Source organism: Camelus ferus, chromosome 16, assembly GCF_009834535.1.
Source record: "Camelus ferus isolate YT-003-E chromosome 16, BCGSAC_Cfer_1.0, whole genome shotgun sequence".
Classification (NCBI taxonomy): domain Eukaryota; kingdom Metazoa; phylum Chordata; class Mammalia; order Artiodactyla; family Camelidae; genus Camelus; species Camelus ferus.
Window position 1 is genome coordinate 550,426 of NC_045711.1, and position 22,075 is coordinate 572,500.

The 22,075-nt window shown below is 58.9% G+C and overlaps 2 protein-coding genes across 2 annotated transcripts in view; both read left to right on the forward strand.

Annotated features, from left to right (window-relative positions):
- Positions 1-3,518, forward strand: part of LOC106730157 (leucine-rich repeat-containing protein 37A2-like) — a gene marked incomplete at its 5' end in the record, with an annotated part of 48,111 nt that extends 44,593 nt beyond the window's left edge. The window contains 2 exons of the mRNA XM_032498194.1: positions 2,849-2,879; positions 3,151-3,518. Of these exons, the coding sequence (XP_032354085.1) occupies positions 2,849-2,879; positions 3,151-3,486 (367 nt within the window). The remainder of the gene's footprint in view (positions 1-2,848; positions 2,880-3,150) is intronic.
- Positions 3,376-22,010, forward strand: SMTNL2 (smoothelin like 2). The gene is given in 10 exon segments (XM_032497985.1): positions 3,376-3,559; positions 3,561-3,899; positions 10,602-10,692; positions 10,816-10,917; positions 11,022-11,264; positions 11,938-12,013; positions 12,960-13,142; positions 14,165-14,282; positions 14,672-14,823; positions 21,064-22,010. Coding segments are annotated over 10 exon segments (1,482 nt in total). The 5' UTR covers positions 3,376-3,508; the 3' UTR covers positions 21,191-22,010.
- The last annotated feature ends 65 nt before the right edge of the window (positions 22,011-22,075 follow it).

The window sequence follows — 22,075 nt, forward strand, 5'->3', positions numbered from 1 at the left end:
CTAAAGCCAGTTGTCTCTCCAGGTGTGGGGGTGGATGAACAGCTGAGACAGACAGCCCCAGCTCTCTGAGGATGGGGTCCAACACATGCACGCAAGTGTGTATATGCACCTCACCCACGCCCGGGGACTCGGGTGCAGAAGGTGGAGGAGTGGGCCTGACAAGTGGGCCCAGGAATGCAGTGGCCTGCACCATCCCACTTCTTATGGCCTTTCCCCGCCCTGTAAGCCTTGTGTGCCTTCTCGGGACCTGAGGAGTCTGGGGAGGGGGTGGGACCTTCAGGCCTGAGGGCTGGAGGCTGGTGGGTATATGGAGAGGGGCTGGGCTGGCGATGGAGAAGCGGCAGTCATCGGTACGGAGGTGGGGGTGGGTGACACCACCCAGAAAGAGTCTGCGGGTGAAAGGGGTCAGGCCCAGATCAGAGCCCTGGGGACCACGGTTAAAGGGTGAGGGAAAGAACAGCCACTCAGGAAGGTCCCTGGGGAGGAGAAGCTGAGGGGGTGGGAGGGCAGTCAGGACTGGCAGGAGGAGGGATGGTCCTCAGGGGGCAGTGCCGGAGGGCCTGGAGGGGGTTCTGAAGAGTTCTGAGGAGCAGTTCCAGGGAACAGGAGCCTCCAGGCAAACTGGGAGCAGGAGGAGCTGCCCAGACTTGGCTGGATTTGACTGCTGCCCCCAGAGGGGTGCTGGGACTAGAGGCAGGGCCCTGGGTTTTGCACCTGTCGTTGTGGACCTTACTTGTGGCCTCGGGCCTGTCCGTGTCCCTCCCTGGGCCTCCGTTTCCCCATCTCATCTCCTGGCTTCATGGTTTGGGCTTGGCAAGGATTTGACTGCGTGAGGTGACGGCAGGGGACTCAGGAAGCCTTGTCCCACATCCTACTTCCAGCCCAGCAGCACAGCAGATCAAGGGACCAGCAGGCGGTGGACAGGTCACAGCCAGGGGAAGGGAAGCTGGAAGGGTGGGTGTCAGAGCCCCTGGGACTCAGTGGGAGGTCGGCCTCGCTAGCCCGCTGACATCAGGGCTGGTGAATGTGGAGGGAGTTCAGCAGGGTCCATCAGCCCTCACCTCCTCCACAGTGTGGTACCCGGCAGGAGCTGGGGGAGGGTTGGAGGAGGGGCCTTGAGGGGATGGCTGAGAGGAGCCCCTGGGGCCTGGGGCAAGCTGCAGCCTCCCCCCAGGTGGCGTGGAGCAGGCTCTTGGGTAGCACTGGTCGTCGATCACCCCCTCCCCACCTCAGCATCACCCCCTCCGCCCTCACTCCTGCTCTCCCTGCCCCTCTGCCCCTCTTCCTCCCACTCCTGGTTCATCTCTCCTCTCCTAGGCTCATCTCCAGCTACTGACTCAGTGGTCTGACTGTCAGCAGTCAGAGAAGCCAAGGGGGATGGTATGATTCTGGTACTGTCTGCCCAAAACCCACTGCAAGCCCCATCTCTGCCCTTGCCAGTCACAGATGGAGCCCTGCCCAGCCCCTCCCAGATGTCGTCATGGTACATCAGGAGAGACCAGATAACCTGCCTGAGGTGGGAGAATGTGGGTGGATCCTGGGCAGCTAGTCTCTAGAATCTATCAACCGTTAGGGTTCCCAGCCTAGAGACCCAGCCAGCCTTCCTTCTCCGGGAAGCTGGGAGAGAAGGCCAGACCCCTGCCTGCCCCGACTCCCCTCTATGCTGCCGGACCAGGCACAGGCCCAGGTTCACATCGGCTATGGGGACAGGGACCAGGCTGTTCAGTCCCGCCCAAACTTCCCCACCTGGTCATTCCTCAGGTCCTGCGAAGGAAGTGGCTGGGCTTTCCTGGCAGAGACCAGGGTCTCTGAACTCCAGGCTCCCGTGCTCAGACCTGGAGGGGCTGAGTGCTACTTGGGGCAGAAGCTGTAGCAGAAGCCTCTCTCCTAGTCTCTATCAAAGATTCCACCCAGAGAAAGAATGCAGGGAGCAGTCTGGCTCACCCTGTGCATGAGAGCTACTTACAAAACACACACACACACACACACACACACACACACCCCATGCACGCCTTTTGGCATTTGACTTTCTCATAAAATAATTGCTGGAAGGCTCCTTGGATTAGGTAACCCAGTGTTCCTTCCTGTCCCTGTGGAGGAGGGAGAGAGGGGGGATTGGCGTTCAGCATCTGTTACGCTGATCCAGCTCCTTTGGGGCAGAGCAGGCCAGTCCAGGAGGTCTGTGGCTGCAAACATCTTTGGAAGCCCAGTGTGACAGAAACAAGTCTTTCAGGCCTCTCGTTCCCCTGCCACCTGGCTGTGCCTGCCCAGCCACTAGCCCTCCTTCAAGTGGGCCAGGCCTGGGAAGGAGAAGGCTAATCAGGAAAGGCTTTTTGCACAAAGAAGGAGGAGATGCTCCCATTTTTTATTTTAAATCAATTTTACTATGTACATGAGATCAGACAGCACCTTTGCCCATCGTTCTGTCATTCCGAAGCAAAAGCTATTTTCATTCCTCCCTTTCTCGTGATGTTTGGAGGTTGGGGGTTATGGAAGGGAGGAATATCTGGGTTCCAGCATGAAAGGGGTGTTGAGAGGGAATCGAGGTGGGAGCCCTGGCCTGTAACCACAGGCCAGGGACTGAGACTTGATGGAGGGAGAGAGGTGATTAGTCCCATGGTCTCTGACCCAAGAATTTGGAGATTCGGTCCTAAGCACACCTTCTCTTCTCTGTCTGACCTCAGTCACTTGTGGATGCCCCAACAGGGGCCACTCAGTGAGCTCGGAGCCCCGTGACCACTGGCAGGAAGGACACAGGAATCTTGTTACACAGAGTGGGGCTGGGAGGGGAGAGTGCATAATTGCAGAGACAAGGAGGGACCTCACCACCTGTCTCCCTCTCCCTTAGGTGCAAGAAATTCCAGGCCAAGATGCCTCACGTAAGTATGTGCTTGTGAGGGCCGTGTCCACGGCTTAGAGCGGGCAGTCATGTGCACAGGGTGACAGTTCTGGGGGTTACTGCTGCCGCTCTCAGGTCCCCCAGAGCAGTGGGGGATCCCTACCCCCAGTAGTACCTGGGCCCTGAGAGTGACAGCCCTGTGGGAACGCATAACCCACGTCCGCTGTCTCCTAAATCAAGTCTACTTGGGGGTCGAGGCCTTCCTCTGACGGCCGGCAGTCCCTCCCACATGTCGCACACTGCTTCTCCAGGGTCAAGGGGGTCTCCGCCTTGGCACTCCCCCTGAGCTCCGCACCGAGGGAGACGAGAGGCTGGGCGAGCTCTTCTCAGGCGCCACTGGCGACACTCCCCCTCGCCGCATCGCGTGGGTCACAGGGGCTGGGGTTGGGGGTGACCCCGAGCCGCCAGGTCCCGCCCCCAGGCCCCGCCCCCAAGCGGCGCCCATTCCCGGGGCTCGCCGGGCTCGCCCCGCCCTCTGCCCGCCCCTCCCACCGCCCCTCAGGCTGAACCCAGCCCTGGGAGGCCAGTTCGCTGGTTCAGGAGCTGCAGAGCTCGGCTGCTCACTGGGCCAGACCCGCTCTCCTTGAGACCCGCCCGCCCGGCTCGGCCATGGAGCCGGCCCCCGACCCCGAGGAGGCGCGCACGGTGCGCGAGGCGCTAGGGCCGCTACGAGGCGGCGCTGGAGGGCGCGGTTCGCGCGCTGCACGAGGACATGCAGGGGCTGCAGCGCGGCATGGAGCAGCGCGTGGCCGAGGCGCTGCGCCTGGCCGGGCCGCTGGCGCGCACGGTGGCCGAGCTGCAGCGCGACAACCAGCGGCTGCAGACGCAACTCGAGCGCTTGACGCGCCAGGTGGAGGCGCTGGGCTTGGCGACCGGGCTGACCCCCGCGCCCGGCACGCCGAGCCCTCCGCCCGCCCCCGGCGTCCCAGACCGTGCGCCCCGCCTGGGCACCGCGCGCTTCGCCAGCCACGCCACCTTCTCGCTGTCCGGCCGCGGCCAGGTGAGCCTCGGGGAGCGCGGGCGTCTGTGCTCAGGCGCCGGGGAAGGGGGACTCCGCGACCCCCGCCGCCGCTAGGTCCGGAGTGCGTGCCGGTGCCGGGGCTGTCCCGCCACCCGCCGCTGCGACTCGGTTGTGGGGGTCCGGCCATCATTCGGAGAAACCGGCTTAGCCTGCCCTCTGCACCTGTCTCGGGCCCCTCCCTTCTTTGCAGGCGTGCCCTGTTCTGTTCCCCTCTCTCCACTGTGCCTTGGCACTAAGGGCTTGGGCGCTGAAGTGCTACCCCTCACTGTTCGACACTGCCCCGGGCCTGTGTCTTGGAATGGTCGGCAACCCTTCACCCCCCCCCACCTCCTTTCACGCGCTCCCCGCGTTGCCGCTTCACTGAACCCTGACGGCTTGAGTTATTGATTAACCTGGATTGAGAACTCAAGCCCTTCTGTGTGTTGAGCAGAGGAGAATGCAGTCTGTTGGGGTGCAGCCGGGCATTTGGAAACTTGCAGGCGTAAATCCTTACCAGTGAAAGAAGAGACAGGGGAACCAGTGGGAAAGAGCCGTGGGCAGTCTAGATTTCTGGGGTCAGTGACCGGCCAGAGGCCCACACCGCGTGGGGGTGGGGCGGAGGCCGGTGTGGACCAGTCACTCCCCTGAGCGTGGGGCCTCCTGGAGTGGCAGGTTAGAATGTTCCCATGGTGTGTGCAGTGGCCCTTAGGTGGGATTTTCCACCCTGCCCAGGCATGTGCTCTGGGCTTGGGTTTCCAGGGTCTGGGTAGCCTGCACCTGCTGTCCCTCCTTGGTTCAATCCATCACACACGCAGAGTCCTTGTGTAAGCTGGGCTGCACCTCAAGGGACCAGGAGGAGGGGGATCAGATTAGCCCTTGCCCCTGGATGTCCCAGCCTGGGTGGGAGATGGCCCAGACCAAGCAGTAGCAGCAGTGCAGGCAGCCGGACAGCAGTCCCGTCCTAGTGGGCGTCTCAGGCCGGCTTTGTGCTGGAGGTTTAGGGTCTGCTGCTGCTAGTGCAGGGGCGGGTGTAGGGGGCTGTGCCTAGAGCCTCTAAGGGCCTGAAAGGACTCACTGACCAGAGGGACCCTGGTGGGTATGAGAGTGGAAGAGCGAGTTGTAAAGGCCCCCGGATGCTGGGCCAGGGAGTTGGGCTTTGCTTTGGGGTGGAGGTGGGGTTCTTAAACGTGCCGATGGCTGAGCCCCCGGGTGTCCCAGTGCTGTGTGAAGTGTCTGGAAATATGGATACACTTAATTCTGTCCTACAAGCATCAACACTCCTTGGCCACGCTATAAAATCACCACTGTGAGCTCACACGTGCCTGATAAACTGTGTCATCGGCTGTTTCTGAGGTTTTATTTTAACACACATTTGCTACTCATCTGCATGTGGAGGCAGCTGTCCAAGTTTTAGAAAACTCCTCTTGGAGTCACACATGAATACGTATATGTACACGAATCCACGCGTTCATGTGAGAGATGTGTCTTCAGTCGTCTAACATTTTTTCAGTGGGAATTGGCCAATGTGGGGTAAGCTAGTTCTCTGGGTTATGGGGATAGTGGGGCACTGGGCAGGGGACAGACAGGGTCCTCCTTGTATCCGACAAGCGCCCTCAAGGATGGATGGCAGGTTGGAGGGTGGCTGGAGATAGGGGGACTTAGTTGTGATGGTCCAAGAAGAGAGGACGGCCATAGCAGGAGCAGCGCTGGGGAGCGGGAGAGCTGGGGTGCCTTGGACGGAGATCTCCAAGGGGGAATCATCAGGGTGAGATGGTCTTTGGATATGAGCAGGGGGGCAGAGAGCGAAGCCCTGCCGGGGGACTACTGGGGCACAGATGTGGTGGAGATGCCAGTTTCCATCTGGGTTGTGCTGAGGGTGTGGGGCTGTGGGACATCCAGGTGAAGCTGTCCTGGAGCAGATGGAGTCACAGATCTGGTGGGCTGAGAGTAGGCCAAGGCCAGAGGTTAGGGAGATATCAGGCCAGAGCTGGTGGTTGAAGCAAGATCAGGTGAGGCCTTCCAGGCAGCTGTGCAGGAGACGGTGAGTCAGGAGCCCTGGGCAGAGGCTGAGGAGCTGCCAGGGAGCTCAGAGGCTCTGGAAAGCCCACTCTTAGACATCGAGAGAGGGGACCCCTTCAGGAAGAAGAGATTGGGGGTCAGCGGGAATGCTGCAGCCCGCTGCAGGTTGAGGAGGGAGACACGGCTGGGGAGTAGGTTCTGGATTTCAGAAGGCCTGAGAGGAGGAGGGACAGCAGGCGTAGTTGAGCACTGCGGGTGGAGGACGCTCAAGGTGTCCAGTGGGGTCGGACGGACACTCTGCAGCCCCTGAGCACCAGCTCCCTGGGCCTGAGGCCGCTTCCCCCGCCCGACCAGAGGCACTGCTCCCCACTTCTCTTGCAGCCCACCTCTCAGGGGTGCGGGCACGGGCTCGCAGCCAGTTTCTGGCAGTGAGGGGTGCTGCACAGAGTTATCCACATGTTCTTGCTCGTGGGCTGTGCCTGGCAGCTTGTGATCGGACACTGGATTGTGAACAAGGAATCGGGGCTCCGGGGCAAGACTGGACAGTCACAGCTGGGTGCCGGGGCTGTCTGACCTCTCATACGCCTGTGTCTGTGCCCCCAGGGGGTCTGGGTGTGAGGGTCTCATCCACACACGAGAGCCAGTGCTGGCGGTGGTCAGGCATTGCGGGGGCTGGTGTTACACTGCCCCTCTGTAACCAGCAATGAGACTTAGAGACCCTTTGCTGAGACCCTTTTGTTTCCTTCTGATTCAATCGGGACTGCGGGGCTTGGAGGTGGGGCATAGTCAACCTATGTATATGCCTTGGGGTCAATGCAGAATGAGTTGATCTAGTAATCTGCTTCTGTGTGGGCAGACCTTGAGCTTGCTAGGCAGTGAGTAGTAAGGGAGGCTCCTGGAGGAGCGAGAGGGCAAGGCAGTAGGGTGGGAGAAATCAGGGAGGACTCCCTGTAGGAGGCCTGAGACCCTGGAGCAAACAAGAACTGCTTTTGTTGCATTTTCTGTGAGGCCTTGGGGACATCTCTCAGTTGGACCTCAGTTTCCTCGTCTCTAAGGGGGACTGGCCCTGCCCTGCTTTGCCCCTTGTGCTGCGCGGGCTGGGTGGCTATAACGGTGACATCAGCCATGTCTGGCTTGTAAGCGTGTCCACAGGAGCCACAGCGGTGGTCTGGCTAGTGGAGGGAGCTGGCTGGGGACCTTCAGTGGATGGTAGCAGCCTGAGGCCAGGCCTGGAAATGTCCCTCGGCTGAGCAGGAGCCACCAGGTCCCCATGTCAGAGGCAGTGGAGCCTCTCAGGAGTGACTGGCAGAAGCAGCGTCGAGGTCTGACCGTGAAAGAAACCAGACTTGCCTTATCTGCCTTCCTTTCCCAGACACACTGTGTGATAAGAGTGCTAAATGCTTTGGGGAGAAGTTTGAAATGAGTCCTTAAAACCATGGTGTGAGCCGGGAGGAGGCAGAGGGTGGAGGAGGCAGAGGGTGGGGCAGCCGAGGTTGGGGCTCAGGCTGGGGCTCAGGCTGGGGACTCTGGCCGCACACACGTCGGGGGCTGTGCTGGGCACACAGACGCTCCCCTGTCCATGCACGAGCCCGCGTGGGGTCTGGTAGCACCAGGGATGCCCAAACTAAGATTCCTGCCCTCACAGCAGTGTATGCAAACTTCCCCAGGGAGAGGGTCGCCGAACTCGGACTTACCCATCCCCAGTCTCTCTTCCTGACATTCCCAGGCTTGGGCTCCCTCCTGGAAGCCTCCCCCTTCTTAAAACAAAGCCCAGATCTTGGAGGTGCTCGAGCCAGCTCCCCAGGACCCATCCCGTCCTCTGGGCTCTCCAGTGATTTTATCTTGGCCCCAGCACACAGAGGTCCCCTCCCCTGGTTCCTTCCCTGTGGCTGAAGGGAAGGAAGGAGCTGGGGGCCCTGTGGGTGGGCTTGGGGACCACGGCCCAGCCCAGCTCTGTGGCTTGAGGCTCAGGTCGCGCTGGGGTGGATTACCCCACTCTCCCCACCCCACTCCCTGGGCCTCACAAGTTTGTCTTGAGTTGTCCTTCCTGCTCTTGGAAGGCATGAGTGCTTTGTGGACAGAGAAACCCCAACCTGACTCTGCTTCTGCCTCTAGTCATGGCGTAAGGTTAGGGGTGACCCCCAAGCTTGTGTGGTGGGATTGGAGGGTGGTCTCTGAACAGCCCTTTGGTCTGAGGCGTGGGTAGAGCCCCTTCCTTAGGTGAGCAGGAGTTCCAGTCCTGGAGTGGGGGAGGGGGGAGGGAGGGGCAGGGGGAACCTGGGACTCCAGCCTCCCAGCATGACTCAGCCCCCATCCCCTTTCCCTCCTGCTTTGCTGGAGACCCCTTGGCAGGAATCCACCTGGTCCAGAACCTACTTCCTGTCTGATTGTGGCTTCTGGTCCCCTGGGGCATCCTGGGGGGTGAGGAGCCTGCAACGTGCATGGGCAGGCGTCCCCCAGAGAGACCCACATTCCTGGGAAAATGGTTTCACCATCAGCCCATCTCTCCAGGCCCCTGTGTAGACCTGTGGAACCTGTCGGACCAGAGTATGGGGGGGTGGAGGGGGACACGGCCCCCAGAGCTGAGAGCCTGGTGACAGGTGGGGTCCGGGATTCAGGATAGGCTGGCTGTTTCTCCTCCTTCTGCTGAGCTGGCTTCAGGTTAGGCTCGTTGTGGCTCTAGGGGTGCCCTCCACACTCTGAGGCACAAGGAGATGGCCGCCCTCAACTTCTCCACTGTTCCTGCCAGTGAGCCTAGCCCTTCCTGCTCCGTCCTTCTGAATTGGAAGTTGAATGGTCACCTCCTCTCCAAGCCCAGTCTCTCCCCGGGCTCAAGTCCCGTCCTCTCCTTTCTCCCCAGGGTCCCAACCTCTCCGAGTGTCCCTCCCCCTGCTGGAGCCTTTCTCTCAGCCTGTAAACGTTGTCCTACCTCTTCCATCAGGGAGAGTCCCTCAGACCTCTTCCCCGCGCCTCATGGCTGCAGTTCCCACCAACCCCACCCCCCCAGGTCACGTCAGCCAGGCCCAAAGCCCCTGCCTAGAAGAGGTGTGATGTCTCCCCCTCCTCCACATTCACTTACTCCCTGCAAACCTTGGAATCCCTTTTGCCCTCCACTCCTTCACTGCCCCATCTCTCCTCCCTGGGTCCCTACCCAGGAGTAGGGAGGTACCTGGCCATCTGGTCACCCCCTTCCATGCCACTGTCTCACTGGCTTCTGAAGGATGTTCCTAAAACCCAGAACTGATGACCTTCAGTTCCTTCTTGTCCAAGGAGTCATGTCCGAGTTCTCCCGGCTGGCACCTTGGACTGTGTACTGCTTCTCTAGCCACTGGATCTGAATGCTTTGTGCCTTGATGTCTCTGGCAGACACTAGTCTCTCTGCGGGGCATGGCTTCCACTCCTGGTCTGCCTGGCTCACTCCAGGCTGGCTCAGCCCCGCTGCTTCTGGGAGGCTCTCTCTGACCCCCTGGGCTGGGTGAAGTCTGTCTCAGGCGTGCGCCCTCATGCTAGCCTTTCGCCGCCTGCTCAAGGTGCTGGCTCCCCCGCCAGACTGATTCCCCCATGGATGGGTAGGGTGGCATGGATGAGCCGTCGGGGGCCAGGGATGGGCTTTTGTCATTTGGGAACCTAGCAGACAAGGGGACCCATCTGGAGATGTGCGGCCATCTAAGGAGAGGTATGGCCAACCTCTCAAGCCACCCGTTGTGGGCTCTTGGTAGAGCCCCTTATAGGCGTCTGCCCCTGTACCCCTCTTGCCAGGCCGACCCACCAGCCTCACAGATGCTCTGAGCCCTCCACCCTCCTTCACTGTGAGAAAGGCAGGGCCAAGGTTGAGGATAATGTCCCTCCTGGCCTCATCTCAGCTGCTGCTCACTGTGTAACCTTGGACAGCACACATCCCCTTTCTGAGCCCTCGGGTCCCATCTGTAAAATGGGTGTGGTAGCACCTACCTGGGAGGACAGAGCATGTTGGTTTAAGTGGCATGGCCAGAAAAGGGGTTCAAGTGGTAGATGCTTTTTTAGCCTACTCCCTTATCTCAAACAGGGAAACTGAGACCCAGGAGGGGCCGGCAGCACAGCCTGGATGGCGGGTTCCCCTGCTGGCCCTTGGTCTGGGCTCTCTCTCTGCATGACACTCCCCACCGCTGCAGCCCAGAGGGGATGGAGGGGCCTCAAGGAGCCAGTCAGGCCCCAGTACTCTGGACATCCAGGCAAATCTTGTGACCCTGCATCCAATGGTAAGGCTTCACCATTGGGCTCCAAGGCCCATTGTTGGCCCAGAAAGACCGTGTGTCGCTGGGTTAGGCTGCTCCCACACAGGCAGCCCCTGGCACGAGCAGGGGCCAGGCTCTCCCAGCCCCCGTCACCCGGTCCAGCCTTGGGGACGGGTAGGGCCACCTTGAACAGTCCTTTGGAACTCTGTCTTGACTTTTGTCCCTAGCATCTTGGGGGTCTGGAATGTGTCCAGTGGAGCCATTTGCCTCCAGGATCTCGGGGGCTCAACTGCTGGGGCTGAGTCCCCCTAGCCTCCTGGGTGACCCTGGCCCATCACCATACCTCCTGGGGTCTGTCTCTCTCAAAAGCATTTGCCCTGCTCGAACCAGGGGGAGCTTTGGGAAGTGATTTCGGGGTGGGCAGCTGGCCCCGGCTGACTGGGCCTCCGCGGTGTTTGTCTCTCTGTAGAGTGTGGATCACCATGACGAAGCCAGCGAGGCGGAGATGAGGAGAACCTCAAACTCGTACATCGTGGAGAACGGGCACCAGCCTGGGGCAGGTGGGGGCTGATGGCCCAGGAGGGCTGGCTGGAGGAATACCCGCAGGGACTGGGGAATTGTCCAAGCACTGAGCAGGGTAGAGAGTGGACTGACAGGCAACTATTTCTTGAACTCTCTATTAGGGAATGTTGGAGCAGGCATCACCTCTGGTTGGAGCAGTGAGACTTCCCCAGTAGGGGGAGATCAGGGAGGCAGGAGTGATCAGGGAGGCCTTCCTGGAGGAGGTGAGAGGAGAGTTCACAGAGGCTGGAGTCCTCCTGGGTGGTTCTGAGGCCCCTGTCAATGCCATGGCTGAAACCCCCCGACCCCTGCTGGTCACCTGTTTCAGGTCCGGGTGATGGGCCCCCCGAAGCCGCCCAAACCATCCCAACACCAGAGCCCCTCAAGCCTCGCCCTGTGAGCCTCTCCTTGCGGCAGCCTCACCAGCCAGTCACGGCCATCACACGAGTCTCCGAGAAGTTCTCTGGGGAGACCTCAGCCACAGCTCTCTCGCCCACGTCTGCTGCCATCCTGGGGGGCCTCAGCTCAAGCCCCAGCGCGGCCACCACATCCTGGACTCCCAGTCCCAGTGGTAGGAGCAGGAGACCATGACCTCAAAATGGGAGGGAGGTCAGGGGCTGGGGGTGGTTTGCAAGAGACTCAGAAATCCTGGGGCCGGGCCCTACCCGCTCTGCCTGTCACTGCCACCCCCGTCCCCAGCTCGCCTGCTCCATCAGATGGGGCCCATCTTTCCCGGCTCGTCTCCCAGAGGTGCTGTGAAGTAGCCTCATCCTGCGGGGTATGACCATGGCTTTTACTGCAGATCAAGGCTGTGGTTAGAAGGTGGCCGCCTACCCTGCACACTTTGTGTGTAACAGACCTGGCGTGGTCCCCCTGGGGCTGTCTTGGACCTGTGATCAGGCCCCAGTGGTGTGTCCTTGGGTCGGGCTGTGTGGATTTCCAGAATGAGGGCTTGGTAACATGGTGTCTACTGGATATGCAGCACAGGAGGCCCTGGGCTCTGTGCTCTCAAATGCAGTGAGGAGTACTTTAAAGGACCTCTTTTATGTCATTGCTCTATGTTCCAGCATCCTTTCTCCTCAACTGTTGGCCCAGGCAGGGTCAGCTTAGCCCAGAGGTCCTGCCAGTGCCCAGAGTGATGCTGGGTGAATAGCTCAGGGTGGGGTCAAAGGATGGGAGGCAGGCAGTGGTGGCCCTCCCCAAGGCCAGGGTTTGTTATTTCTCTCCCTCCCTTTGTCCCGCAGAGAAGAACTCTTCCCTCCCACGGACTTTGTCCAGCTCTGGCTATGGGGGGGTGACGGCCAGCAGGAACGATAACAGGCGAGTCAGGGCCCCTGTTCCCGGTGGCAGGGTCGTCACTCCCCAGGAAGTGTCTGGGCTTGGCCTTGGACCCAGGCTACCCAGGCCCCTGCACGGAGCTCCCAGTGCCAACCCCAGGAGGAGGCACCTTCCTTGGCTTGGTGCCTCTGGAGAACTAAGGCAGCAGTGTCGCTGAGTGGGGTTTGAGAGGAGAAATGAGGCAGCGAAGCTTGGTAGAGAGTTTTGTTTGGAGCAATACGGCGGAGGGCTGGTTTCTTTAAGGATCCTTCAAAGCAAGTCTGTCCAAAGATTGGAGAGAGTTTCTCAGTCCCCACAGGATGGATCTTCAGCCATCCTGGCTAGGCTCCCTCTGAGCTGGGGGCTTCCTGCTTGTGGACTGAGGAGTTACCTGGAGAGGCCCTTACCCTGGGGGAGGCCTGTGAGGGGGTTCCCTGTGTTACAGGCTGCCTCCTGGCCTCTGGTTGTCCCCATGCGCTGCCCCCAGGCCCTCTGAACTGTGATCGGAGCTGGGTGTTGGGTGGGGGCTGGCTTGGCTTTTTTCTCCCCCTCTTAATAATAAAAGGAGAATTGTGACTTTCTGACAAACTGTTTTGGGGGGAAACAGAGGGGATCTTACTTAGTGGTGGCGAGGAGGGGGCCTGATCCTGGTGGGGCTGGTTCTGGGTGCTTGTCCTGCCAGGAGGACGCCCCCGCCCACCCCAGGCATTGACACCTGCCGAGGGGCGATTATGTGCAGAGAGGGGGCCCACTGCTGGCTAGGCCGGCCTCAGACAGCAGCTCAGTTCCAAAAACCTGCGGAACCGGTTGGGGGCTGGAACAGGGGTGCTTCCTCTCTGCCTGTAGCCCCGCCGCTGCCTCATTTCACATTCAGTGGGGTGGAGGCCCGGGGCCTGTGCGAGCTAGTGATGGCCAGATCTGTGCTCCTGACTCGGTGGTCTCTCCTCAGCCCACCTCGGGTGACGCCACCCCAGTCGCCCCCCTCCACACAGCCGCCAGCCACGACTCAGGCCCATCGGCAGGGGGAGCGTCGCCGGGAGCTGGTGCGGTCGCAGACGCTGCCCCGCACCTCGGGGGCACAGGCCCGGAAGGCATTGTTTGAGAAATGGGAGCAGGACACAGGAGCCGGCAAGTATGGATGCTCTTAGCACCCTCCCAGACCAGTCTGGGCCCCCAAAGAAAGCCTGAGCCCACACTGGGGTCAGGCAGGCAGGCAGAGCAAAGCTGGCCCTGTCCTGTTCCCCCGAGGGCAGTTCCCCAAGATGTGACCTCTCAGGCAAGACATAGGTCAGGGCTGGCTACAGGGCCGGCTGAGGGGCAGGTGGCTCCAGTTTTGGGAAGGGAGGCTGTGATGAGACCCCAGCCCCTCTCCCACATTCCCAGAGGGAACTCCAGGCACCCTCACACCCACATCCCTCATCCAACTGGACAGGTTAGTTTCCAGGCATGACTGGGGAGACCAGAGGGCAGTCACTGGGATTCCCAGCAGAAGCTGGAGGTGACACAGTGAGACCCCAGTACCACTGGCTCCCTGTCACACTACACCGCCCGCCCCATTAGAAACAGGGCCACCTTTGCATGTTTATCCAGCCCTCCTGTCAGTGAGTGGTATTGATTCCTGTTACATTTAGGGTTGGCCCAGGCCTATGAGACAATGACCCCCCAGTCCTGGCTCCCAAGGCTCTGACTCTGGTGAGGGGGACAGACACAGGAACTGTCCCACTGACCCAGACAACCTGATCTTGGCCGATAAAGAGTGTCTTTGGGGCCTAGAATAGGAAACCATGAGGGAGGGCGGCCTCGGAAGGAGCTCAGAGGAGGGGTGGGATGGAGGCGAGGAGGGTTTTCCAAGCAGAGGGCAGGGGCATGGGCCATGTGGGCTCAGGTCCTCTGCCGCAGGATCGCCAGTGTGGGAAGTACACAGGGGGCCTGGAGGCTGGAAGGGGGCTGGTCCTGCCGGACCCCATCAGTGGACGCAGTGCAGCTGGGACACGGGGCGCACGCCTGGACGTGGGCGTGGGGCTGGGAGGTTGCCTGCCGACAGAGCATCTCCCTGGGTGAGCAGAGCTGGTGGGGCACATTCCCGGAGCAGATGGCAGCTGAGAGGCAGCCCCCTGGCCCCCAGCCCCCAGCAGGCCTGCCCTCTCTCCACAGGGGGAAGGGCGAGACCCGGGCAAAGCTGAAGCGCTCACAGAGCTTCGGAGTGGCCAGCGCCAGCAGCATCAAGCAGATTCTGCTCGAGTGGTGTCGCAGCAAAACCATCGGCTACCAGGTGAGGCAGGCTGGCCCGGCTGTTGGGTCCCCTCCAGAGGCTGCAGTGGGCATCACCCGCCTACCCTGCTCTTGTTCCCTGAGCCGGACAGCAATCCCAGGCTGGGGCAGAGGGATAGGAGCAACAGAGGGTCAAGAAACTGTGTCCTCCCGATAGGTCTCCAGCCGCCTGCAGCCAGTGCTTAGAGTCCCGGGAGTCCCATCCCTGGGCCTGAGCAGACTGTCCAATACCTCCAATGGGGTGAGGTCGGCAGCTGTGGCTTGTTGCTGAGCTGGGTGGATGGTGGGCCTGGGGAGGGTGTGGGAGAACCTGTTTATGGGCTTGAATCAGATAGGGGAGCTGAGGCAGGTGCCGTCACCCCCACTCACCTCCCTGCCTTGGCGTCACAGCACGTGGACCTGCAGAACTTCTCCTCCAGCTGGAGTGACGGGATGGCCTTCTGCGCCCTGGTGCACTCCTTCTTCCCCGACGCCTTTGATTACAGCGCCCTGAGCCCCACGCAGCGGCGGCAGAACTTTGAGCTGGCCTTCACCATGGCCGAGTGAGTATGGCCAGGCCGCTGGTGGCCAGCCCCGCCCGGTCCCCAAGCCTGAGTTCTGCCCCATGTCGAGCATGGGGGTGGGCAGGATCCGAGGCAGAGCCAAGAGCCTTGAGGCCATCCAGCCCGTTGCCCGCACAGGTGGGAAGACTGTGGCCCAGAGCGGGGATTTGCCCAGGCCACCCAGCACTCGGTGGTACTGCTCTCCTTTTCTCGTGCTCCCACCTCTGGTGTGCAGTCTGTGAGACCAGCCACAGACAGAATGTGAGGGGCGGTGGGACAGGGTCCCCCAGAGCGCTGTTGGTGGCTTGAGCCAGCCCCAGCTGCAGATCACAGGAAATTGAATAATAGCTGCCTGGGGGACGTTTTAACTTCTCCTGTCGGTAGATTTTGCTTCCCTAAATGTCATTGCAGTGTTTAATGTGAAATTGCCTACCTTCTTAAGCCCCGCTCATAGGGAGAAAATTGGGTGGGAGGTGATTCCCGGGTCAGGAGGAGCTTGGGGAGGTTGGGATTTGGTTATCAGCTAACAGCAACCCCCAGGGCATCCCGGGAGCGGCAGTCAGGGCTGTGGCCAGGGTGCCTTCCAGCTGTGCAGGCAAGGAGAGTTCAACAAAGGGATTCCTTACATGAGTGTGGGCGGGAGCAAGGCTCCAGCAAGGTGTGAGCCCTGAGCAGCCCAGTGCCCCCGGGTTGGGAAGAACTCTGTGGGGAGGGCTGGCTGATGGGAGCTGTGCTTCTGGGCGGTGGATGCTACCGGCTCACAGTGACCTGGCAGGAAGGGAGCTGCGGGAATAAATACTCTGCCCTCACCGTCCTCCTGCCCTCACCCTCCTCCTGCCCTCACACCTGGACCTCCGGTGGGCTAAACGCAGAAGGGCGGGGTTCCTCCCCAGGGAAGGCACGGGGCAGAGATGAGGGTGCTGAGGGCTGCCTGGTGCTGAGCTTCGTGGAATTAGGGGAAGGAAGGTCAGAGGGCAGGAAGGCCTCCCCAGACCTGAGTTTCCCAGAGGGGACAGTTATCATCCTCTCCGCCCTTTGTGCCTGGTGGAGTGAGCCTCTGCAGTCCGTGTGTGCCTGACCCGTTTTGTGTCTTGTTTGCGTTGCCGGTGCCTGTGTCCAGAAGGTGTTCTTCTGTGCTGGTTGAATTGGAGGAGCCCTACCCACTGAGGAGCTGGTCACTGCCCAGAAGCATAGCTCCCTTGCCTGCCCTCCTCAGTCCATTCCAGCCCCCATCCCAGCCCGACCCCTGGCCCCAGACCCGGCCAGGGAAGAAGTCGGAGCTGACAGGGTCCAGCCATGTGCTCAGTGCCGCAGGTCCCGCTCTGGGGACAGAACGGAGACCCTGGCTCTGAGCTCCCTGGCCTGAGCCATCGGAGTACCAGTATTGCCCCCGTGGTGTTGTCTCGGATGACGTGCGTGGACTCTCGGCCCCCTTGGGGTCATAGGAACTCCTTGTATACTTTAAAAGCCTTCTCTTTCTTGGCTGCCTGGGATTAGCTGTCATCCTAATTGCAGAAACAGCTTTGGACGGAGTGTGTTACACAACTGGATCCAGACGACGGCGAAGCAGAGCCAAGTGTAGTGGCATGATGTTGGGGAGGGGGCCCAGCTGCTTGGAAGCTTAGACAGGGTGACTGTCAGGGTGTGCGAGGCCAGGACTCTGACGTGGGCACCCCAGGACCCCCCACCGCTGGGTGAGGCCGCGCTCGGCTGCCAGCGTTTTTCTCCATCAAGTCCAGTGGGCCCCGCAGTGCCGGCTCATGCCCTGGCTGCCTTGGTCACCCACAGCCCTGGACCAGAGAGAAGGTGGTGGCCCTGCATCCCAGCTCACAGGGAACACAGCTTCCCTTGGCAGCCAGAGCCAGGGCGGTTCGTGGCTGTGCCTTCCCAGCACGACGTTTGAGCTCCAAACAGATGTTTCTTCTATTCCCGAGGGTGGGGCAGTGGGGGAGCCTGCTCCAAGATTTTGCCTCCCTCCTCCCCAGAGCAAACAGCGGGGTAAAAACTTGGCCCTTCCTCCCCCATGGCCTGAGCCTGCTCCCGGCTAGGGAGGGGAGGATGGTCTGGAGGCCCCTGAGATGGGGTCGTGTTTTGTGCTGACTGAGAGAGGGCCGGGGTGGGGGCGCCCCGGGCAGGCCTGTGTGGGAGTCTGGGAAGGTGCCTCCCTCGTGAGTCATCCGGGAGATTGGCTCACAGGTTTGGGGGACGGCTGGGAAGGTGGGCCCGCCTGCCCGAGGCCTCTTGGGAGGACGGCAGCTTGGCACACCTAGTTTCTTGGACAATAAGCTGGTTGGAAAAGCTGGAAAGAAAGCATAGGGACACTTCCATGAGGATACTGGCTACCAGTGTCTTAACAGATGCTCATTAGTTTTGCCAGCAAAAGGCAAGCGGACACGGGGGGCTGTTAGAAGCCGTCCAGAGTTACACAGGCAGCAGGACAGAGCTGAGAGAAGGGCAGTCTGTAAACAGGCAGAGTCGGGTGACCGGAGCCCGGGCTCTGATGAAGGCACAGCCTTTGGGAAGGAAAAGAGGACATGGACAGGGCCCCCAAACACTGGGTCCACCTCCCATCAGGAAGGAGATGTTTCCAGACTCTTCTGTGAGCAAGGGCCTTAAAAGCCCAGAGATGAATCTGGAGCCTGTGAGGTGGGAGTGGTTTGGGCTGCCCCTTCTCCCAACAATTGACCGTCACAAGCATTCCCGGGGCCTCCTCTGTGTGAGTGATGCGGTGTTGACAGCGAAGTGAGCTCCCCGCGTTGGACAGGTGTTCAGGACTTGGAAAGCAGGAGGACCAGCCCCTGTTCTGGGTGCTTAACCCTCTGAACCCTTCTCCCCACACCTCCGGGTGGAGTGTGGGCCCGGGGCCGGCCGTGCTGCTGAGGCTCCCGCTGGCCGCGCGGGGGATGTGTTCTGCTCTCCTGTTACGGCCGAGCAGAAGGAGCTTCCAGGCTATTTGTAGTGCCCATGTGTCTCTAAAACCAGAGAGGAGGCTGGAGTCCGAGCCCAGGCGTCCCAGTCTGCATGTAGAGAAGGCTTAAGACAAATAAAAATAGCCCCTCAAACACCTCCTCCATCTGCCTTACAGGCCAGCCCGTAGATCACAATAGCCATGGTAGGAGGACACCCTCCAAACCTCTTTTAACCCCAGACGAGGTGGGACTAAGAAAATTCATTGAGAATTGCTAGTAGGCAGATGCTAACGCTGGTTCTCGCTGTGCTGTGACACTGAAGTAACTTGTACTTTCTCCTTTGGCTGTGATTCCATGTCATGTGAACTATTTGAAACAAATTCGTATTTTCACAAAAGCAGTTTTGTTTTCCTTTAAAAGGCCATGGGGGCCTCTGATGCTTGAAGACAGAAAGGTTTTCTATAAAAGTCAGTGCTCATCATCATTCTCCCTTTCCCACCTCCTGTCTCAGGAGCCGCATCCGCAGCTTCTAGGAGTCTTGTCGGTACCATCAGAGGTGGTTGGGGTGGGTGGGGACCGGATGGCTATGGCTCGGTCCCCTGGTTGCGTGCCGGGGAAGCCAGCACCTTGCGCATGGCTTCCTGTCCGGAGTCAGGCCTCAGCACCCATCCTGACCGCCACCCTGCACAGGGGCAGGGATGTCATTCCTGGGAGGGTCAGTGTGGCCTCTAGAATGAAGAAGGGGGTCAGCCCGTTCTCCCTGCACAAGTTGGACAACACCTGGTATGTGCTAGTGATTCTGGGTGCCCTCCATGAAGAGGGCTGGAGAGAAACCAGAACCAGCTCAGAGGAGAGGGTCCCAGGTACCCTTTGGAGGCGCAATGAAGGAACCAGGGAAAGATGGGGATCTAAAGATTCTCTTCCAACAGGACTCTTTCGTGGGCAAAAAAAATTAGACTGAGTACAGCCTCGTGGGGCCAATAGGTTAGAAGTACCAAGAGGCAAAACAGCATAAGAAATATGAGGGAAACATCCCTGTGGCCAGAGCCACCTGCAGAGGGATTCGAGCTGTCCTTGGAGGAAATGAGCACCCCTTCCCTGGACCTGGAAGTGAGCATGGCTGGTGCAGGGCCTCCACTGTCCAGCTGGGCAGGGGTCGGGGTTTGGAAGGTGGGATCTCAGTTCTTATCCACGGCTGCGGGTTAGGGTTCTGATGCTGCCCTCGCGTCCTGGGGAGACTGCTGAGGCCACTGGTGTCGTGCTGATACCCTGTGCATTTGTGCAGAGCTGTTTACACACACCTAGGATCCTCTGACAGCAGCCCTGGGAGGGAGGGAGGGAGGGAGCTCTCCTTGTGCTGCAGGTGAGGAGAAGGGCAGCAGGTGCTATGTGATAGCATCTCAAGAGGTGAACCCAGGCCCCCGGCCACTCCAGGAACTCAGATTTTCAATCCTCGACTATCGACAAAGCATCTTTGCATGTGCACCCTTATCAGAGCTCCGACTTCCCTGACCCTGAGCCCTGCCCTGGCCCATCCTGGGAGCAAGGGTGCCTGCTCATTGGGCCAGAACCACTCGCAACCCCACGAAGCCACTGGATTCCCTTACCAGACCGAGGGGGAGGCGGCAGTGGGTTCCAGGACAGATGTCTCCATTTCGCCCTGACATTTGGTTTCTGATAAGAGGCCTGGCGTCAGGCCAGCACCACAGAACAGGGCCCCATGCTAGTGTTACAGGGAGCCGGTGGGGCCTGGTAGGAAGTGCTTGGGGTACAAGGCACCTGACAATACACCAGCTCCCACCAAGAACCAGCCCGCCGGGAGGGGGAGCAGAGGTGGGAGTTGGATTAAGCAATGGGCAGAGCCAGGATCTGAACCCAGCTCGTTAGCCTTCCAATTCGGGGCTCCTCTCTGATGACCCACTCTGCTTCTGAGAATGATGTGTGATCATAAAAACAGCAGCAGTGATCATGTCTAACGCTTACTGAGCTCTTTCTACATGCCGGACACCATTCCAGCTGGCTTGCATGGTTTGCTCCCTCATCCTCACACCACCTTGTGAAGTGGCTGCTATCTCAGATGGGGAAACTGAGGCCCCAAGAAGTTGTGTGTTGCCCAAATCGTATCACTAAGAAGGATGCAGCTGGGGCATGAACCCTGACACTCACACACTTACTGATACAGAGGGAAAATCCGAGGGACCCTAGTATTACACACAGCTGTCGAAGGAAGGACACTGAGGATTGGACCAAGTGCGATCACTTTGGGCCTTTTGATTTGGCCTGATAAGGTCAGACCGGCCACATCTGGCGCCGGTGGGGAGTGGCGGGGTTGGGGGGAGCGCTGCTCAGCACTGCCGAGGATCCCCGCTGTTACTTCCCGGTGCAGCACTGAGAGGCTGAGATGCTGAGATGCTCAGTGCTGTGTCCCTTAAGGGAGATGCTCATCTCTCCGCTTCCTCGAAACCTTCAGTCCCCCCTCCCAGCTAGGACCGGTGGAGGGAACAGCTCTTTTTCCAGCTCAGTGAAAGCCCCCAGTTTCTACGCACATCTACACCAGTGGGCCAGAAATTAAACCAGTATTCTCCCAGAGCGTGAGGCCCAGGGCCCAGGGCCGGCTGGCACAAGATGATTTTAAGCAATTTTTAAAACTCTGAGTTGTGACACTTGAGTGGATAATAAAGTCAATTTTGTAGCTCATGACCAGTATTTAAAAAAAAAAAAAGAGGTGGAGAGAGAAATAAAGATGAAATATAGAGAATATATGAATAATATAGAGTATTTTTGTGAAACTTTATTTCCACATATATGTATGTGTGTGCTGAATCATGATGATGAAAAATCTCTGTGGGTCATGGTGAAAAAAACGTTAAAAACACTGTTTTAGGAGGCATGTGGGTGAATTTACTTTTTTATTCATTTTCCATTCATTTTTATAGTCTGTGCTGATTTTCCATATACTGCTGGTAGAGTTTTTTTTAGTGAAATTTAATTTCGAAACTAAATTTTTATTAATAAAATTAAACTAAATTAAGTTAAACTAAATGAATAAAATTTAATTTTTTAGTGGAGAACTTAATGTAGTAAAAGTTCAAAGTGACATTGAATTTCATTGAAAATTTGAAGTAGGTCTAGTTATGGAAAAATACAAGTTGTGAGGGTGGTTTTGGATGTGGGATTTGGGGGAACACTGTGTTAGATGAAGTTAACTCCAAAAGCTCTTCTGGGGTTATGTGAATTCCCTTCTGGGGGTTCCAGGCTGAGTTATGTTCTTTGCAGTGATGCTGGCAGATGGCGGGGGGGCCGGCGTTCTGATGGGGCTTCTGTGTTTCAGGAATCTGGCCAACTGTGAGCGCCTCATTGAGGTGGAAGACATGATGGTGATGGGCCGTAAGCCGGACCCCATGTGTGTCTTCACTTACGTCCAGTCGCTGTACAACCACCTGCGCCTCTTTGAATGAAGCCCCTTTGGGGCTGGAGAGCCGACCCCTGGAGGAGACGGTGGGGCCGCCTCTGTCCCCAAGTCAGGACGCCCCCCCCCCCCCGAAGAGTTGCATTCTGGTGTGGGAGCGCCATTTGTTCTATGCCACGTGACCGCGCTCCCCCACCTACCCAGCTGCGTTACTGATGGGAGGTACCACTCAGCTGCGCTCGGACTGCAGCCATCACAGCTCGAAGGAAAAGGAAGTATTACCAGAGAGAGAGAGAGAAATTGGTGCTAAGTCATTCTCTTCCTTAAAAAAATGCTTGCCTGTAGGTTCTGGAAGGCTGAATCGCAGTGTTCCCTCTGCTGAACTAGATCCATTGGCTTTACAGGGTTGCGTTGATTACCGAGTGTTTTGTTTTTTTTTTTTTAATCAAAATACCCAGAGTTTTCTACTTCCTCACACTATTGTAGGTTCTCTTCCTCCCTCTGGGCCACTGCCAGGAAACAGACGCTTAATCAGCAACTTGACAAAGACCGAAGTCTTGGGAAGAAGCCGTTTAATCACTCCCAGGTCCTGGGCAACAGATGACCTTTGAGTCACCTCGGCTCTCTGGGGAGATGGGAAGGCTCTCGCCTGGTCCCAGAGCGGTCCTGTCCTTCCCAGGAGGCCCCACAAGTGTTTGGCTAAGAATAGGCTCTCGGGAAGTTAACACTTCTAGGGAAGGACGGACAGGCCTTTGGTGCTGCAAGGTGGTTTCTATTCACAGCTTTTTTAGGAGTTTTGCTGCAGATATTTATAAAAAGTAACGCCATCTGTACCCACTGACCGTTTGTACATAAAAAGACGTGTCTCACTTCGCTTGGGATTTGTCGTTTCTGTTGGGAGATGGGGGACCTGGGAGTAAGAGATTTCGCACAC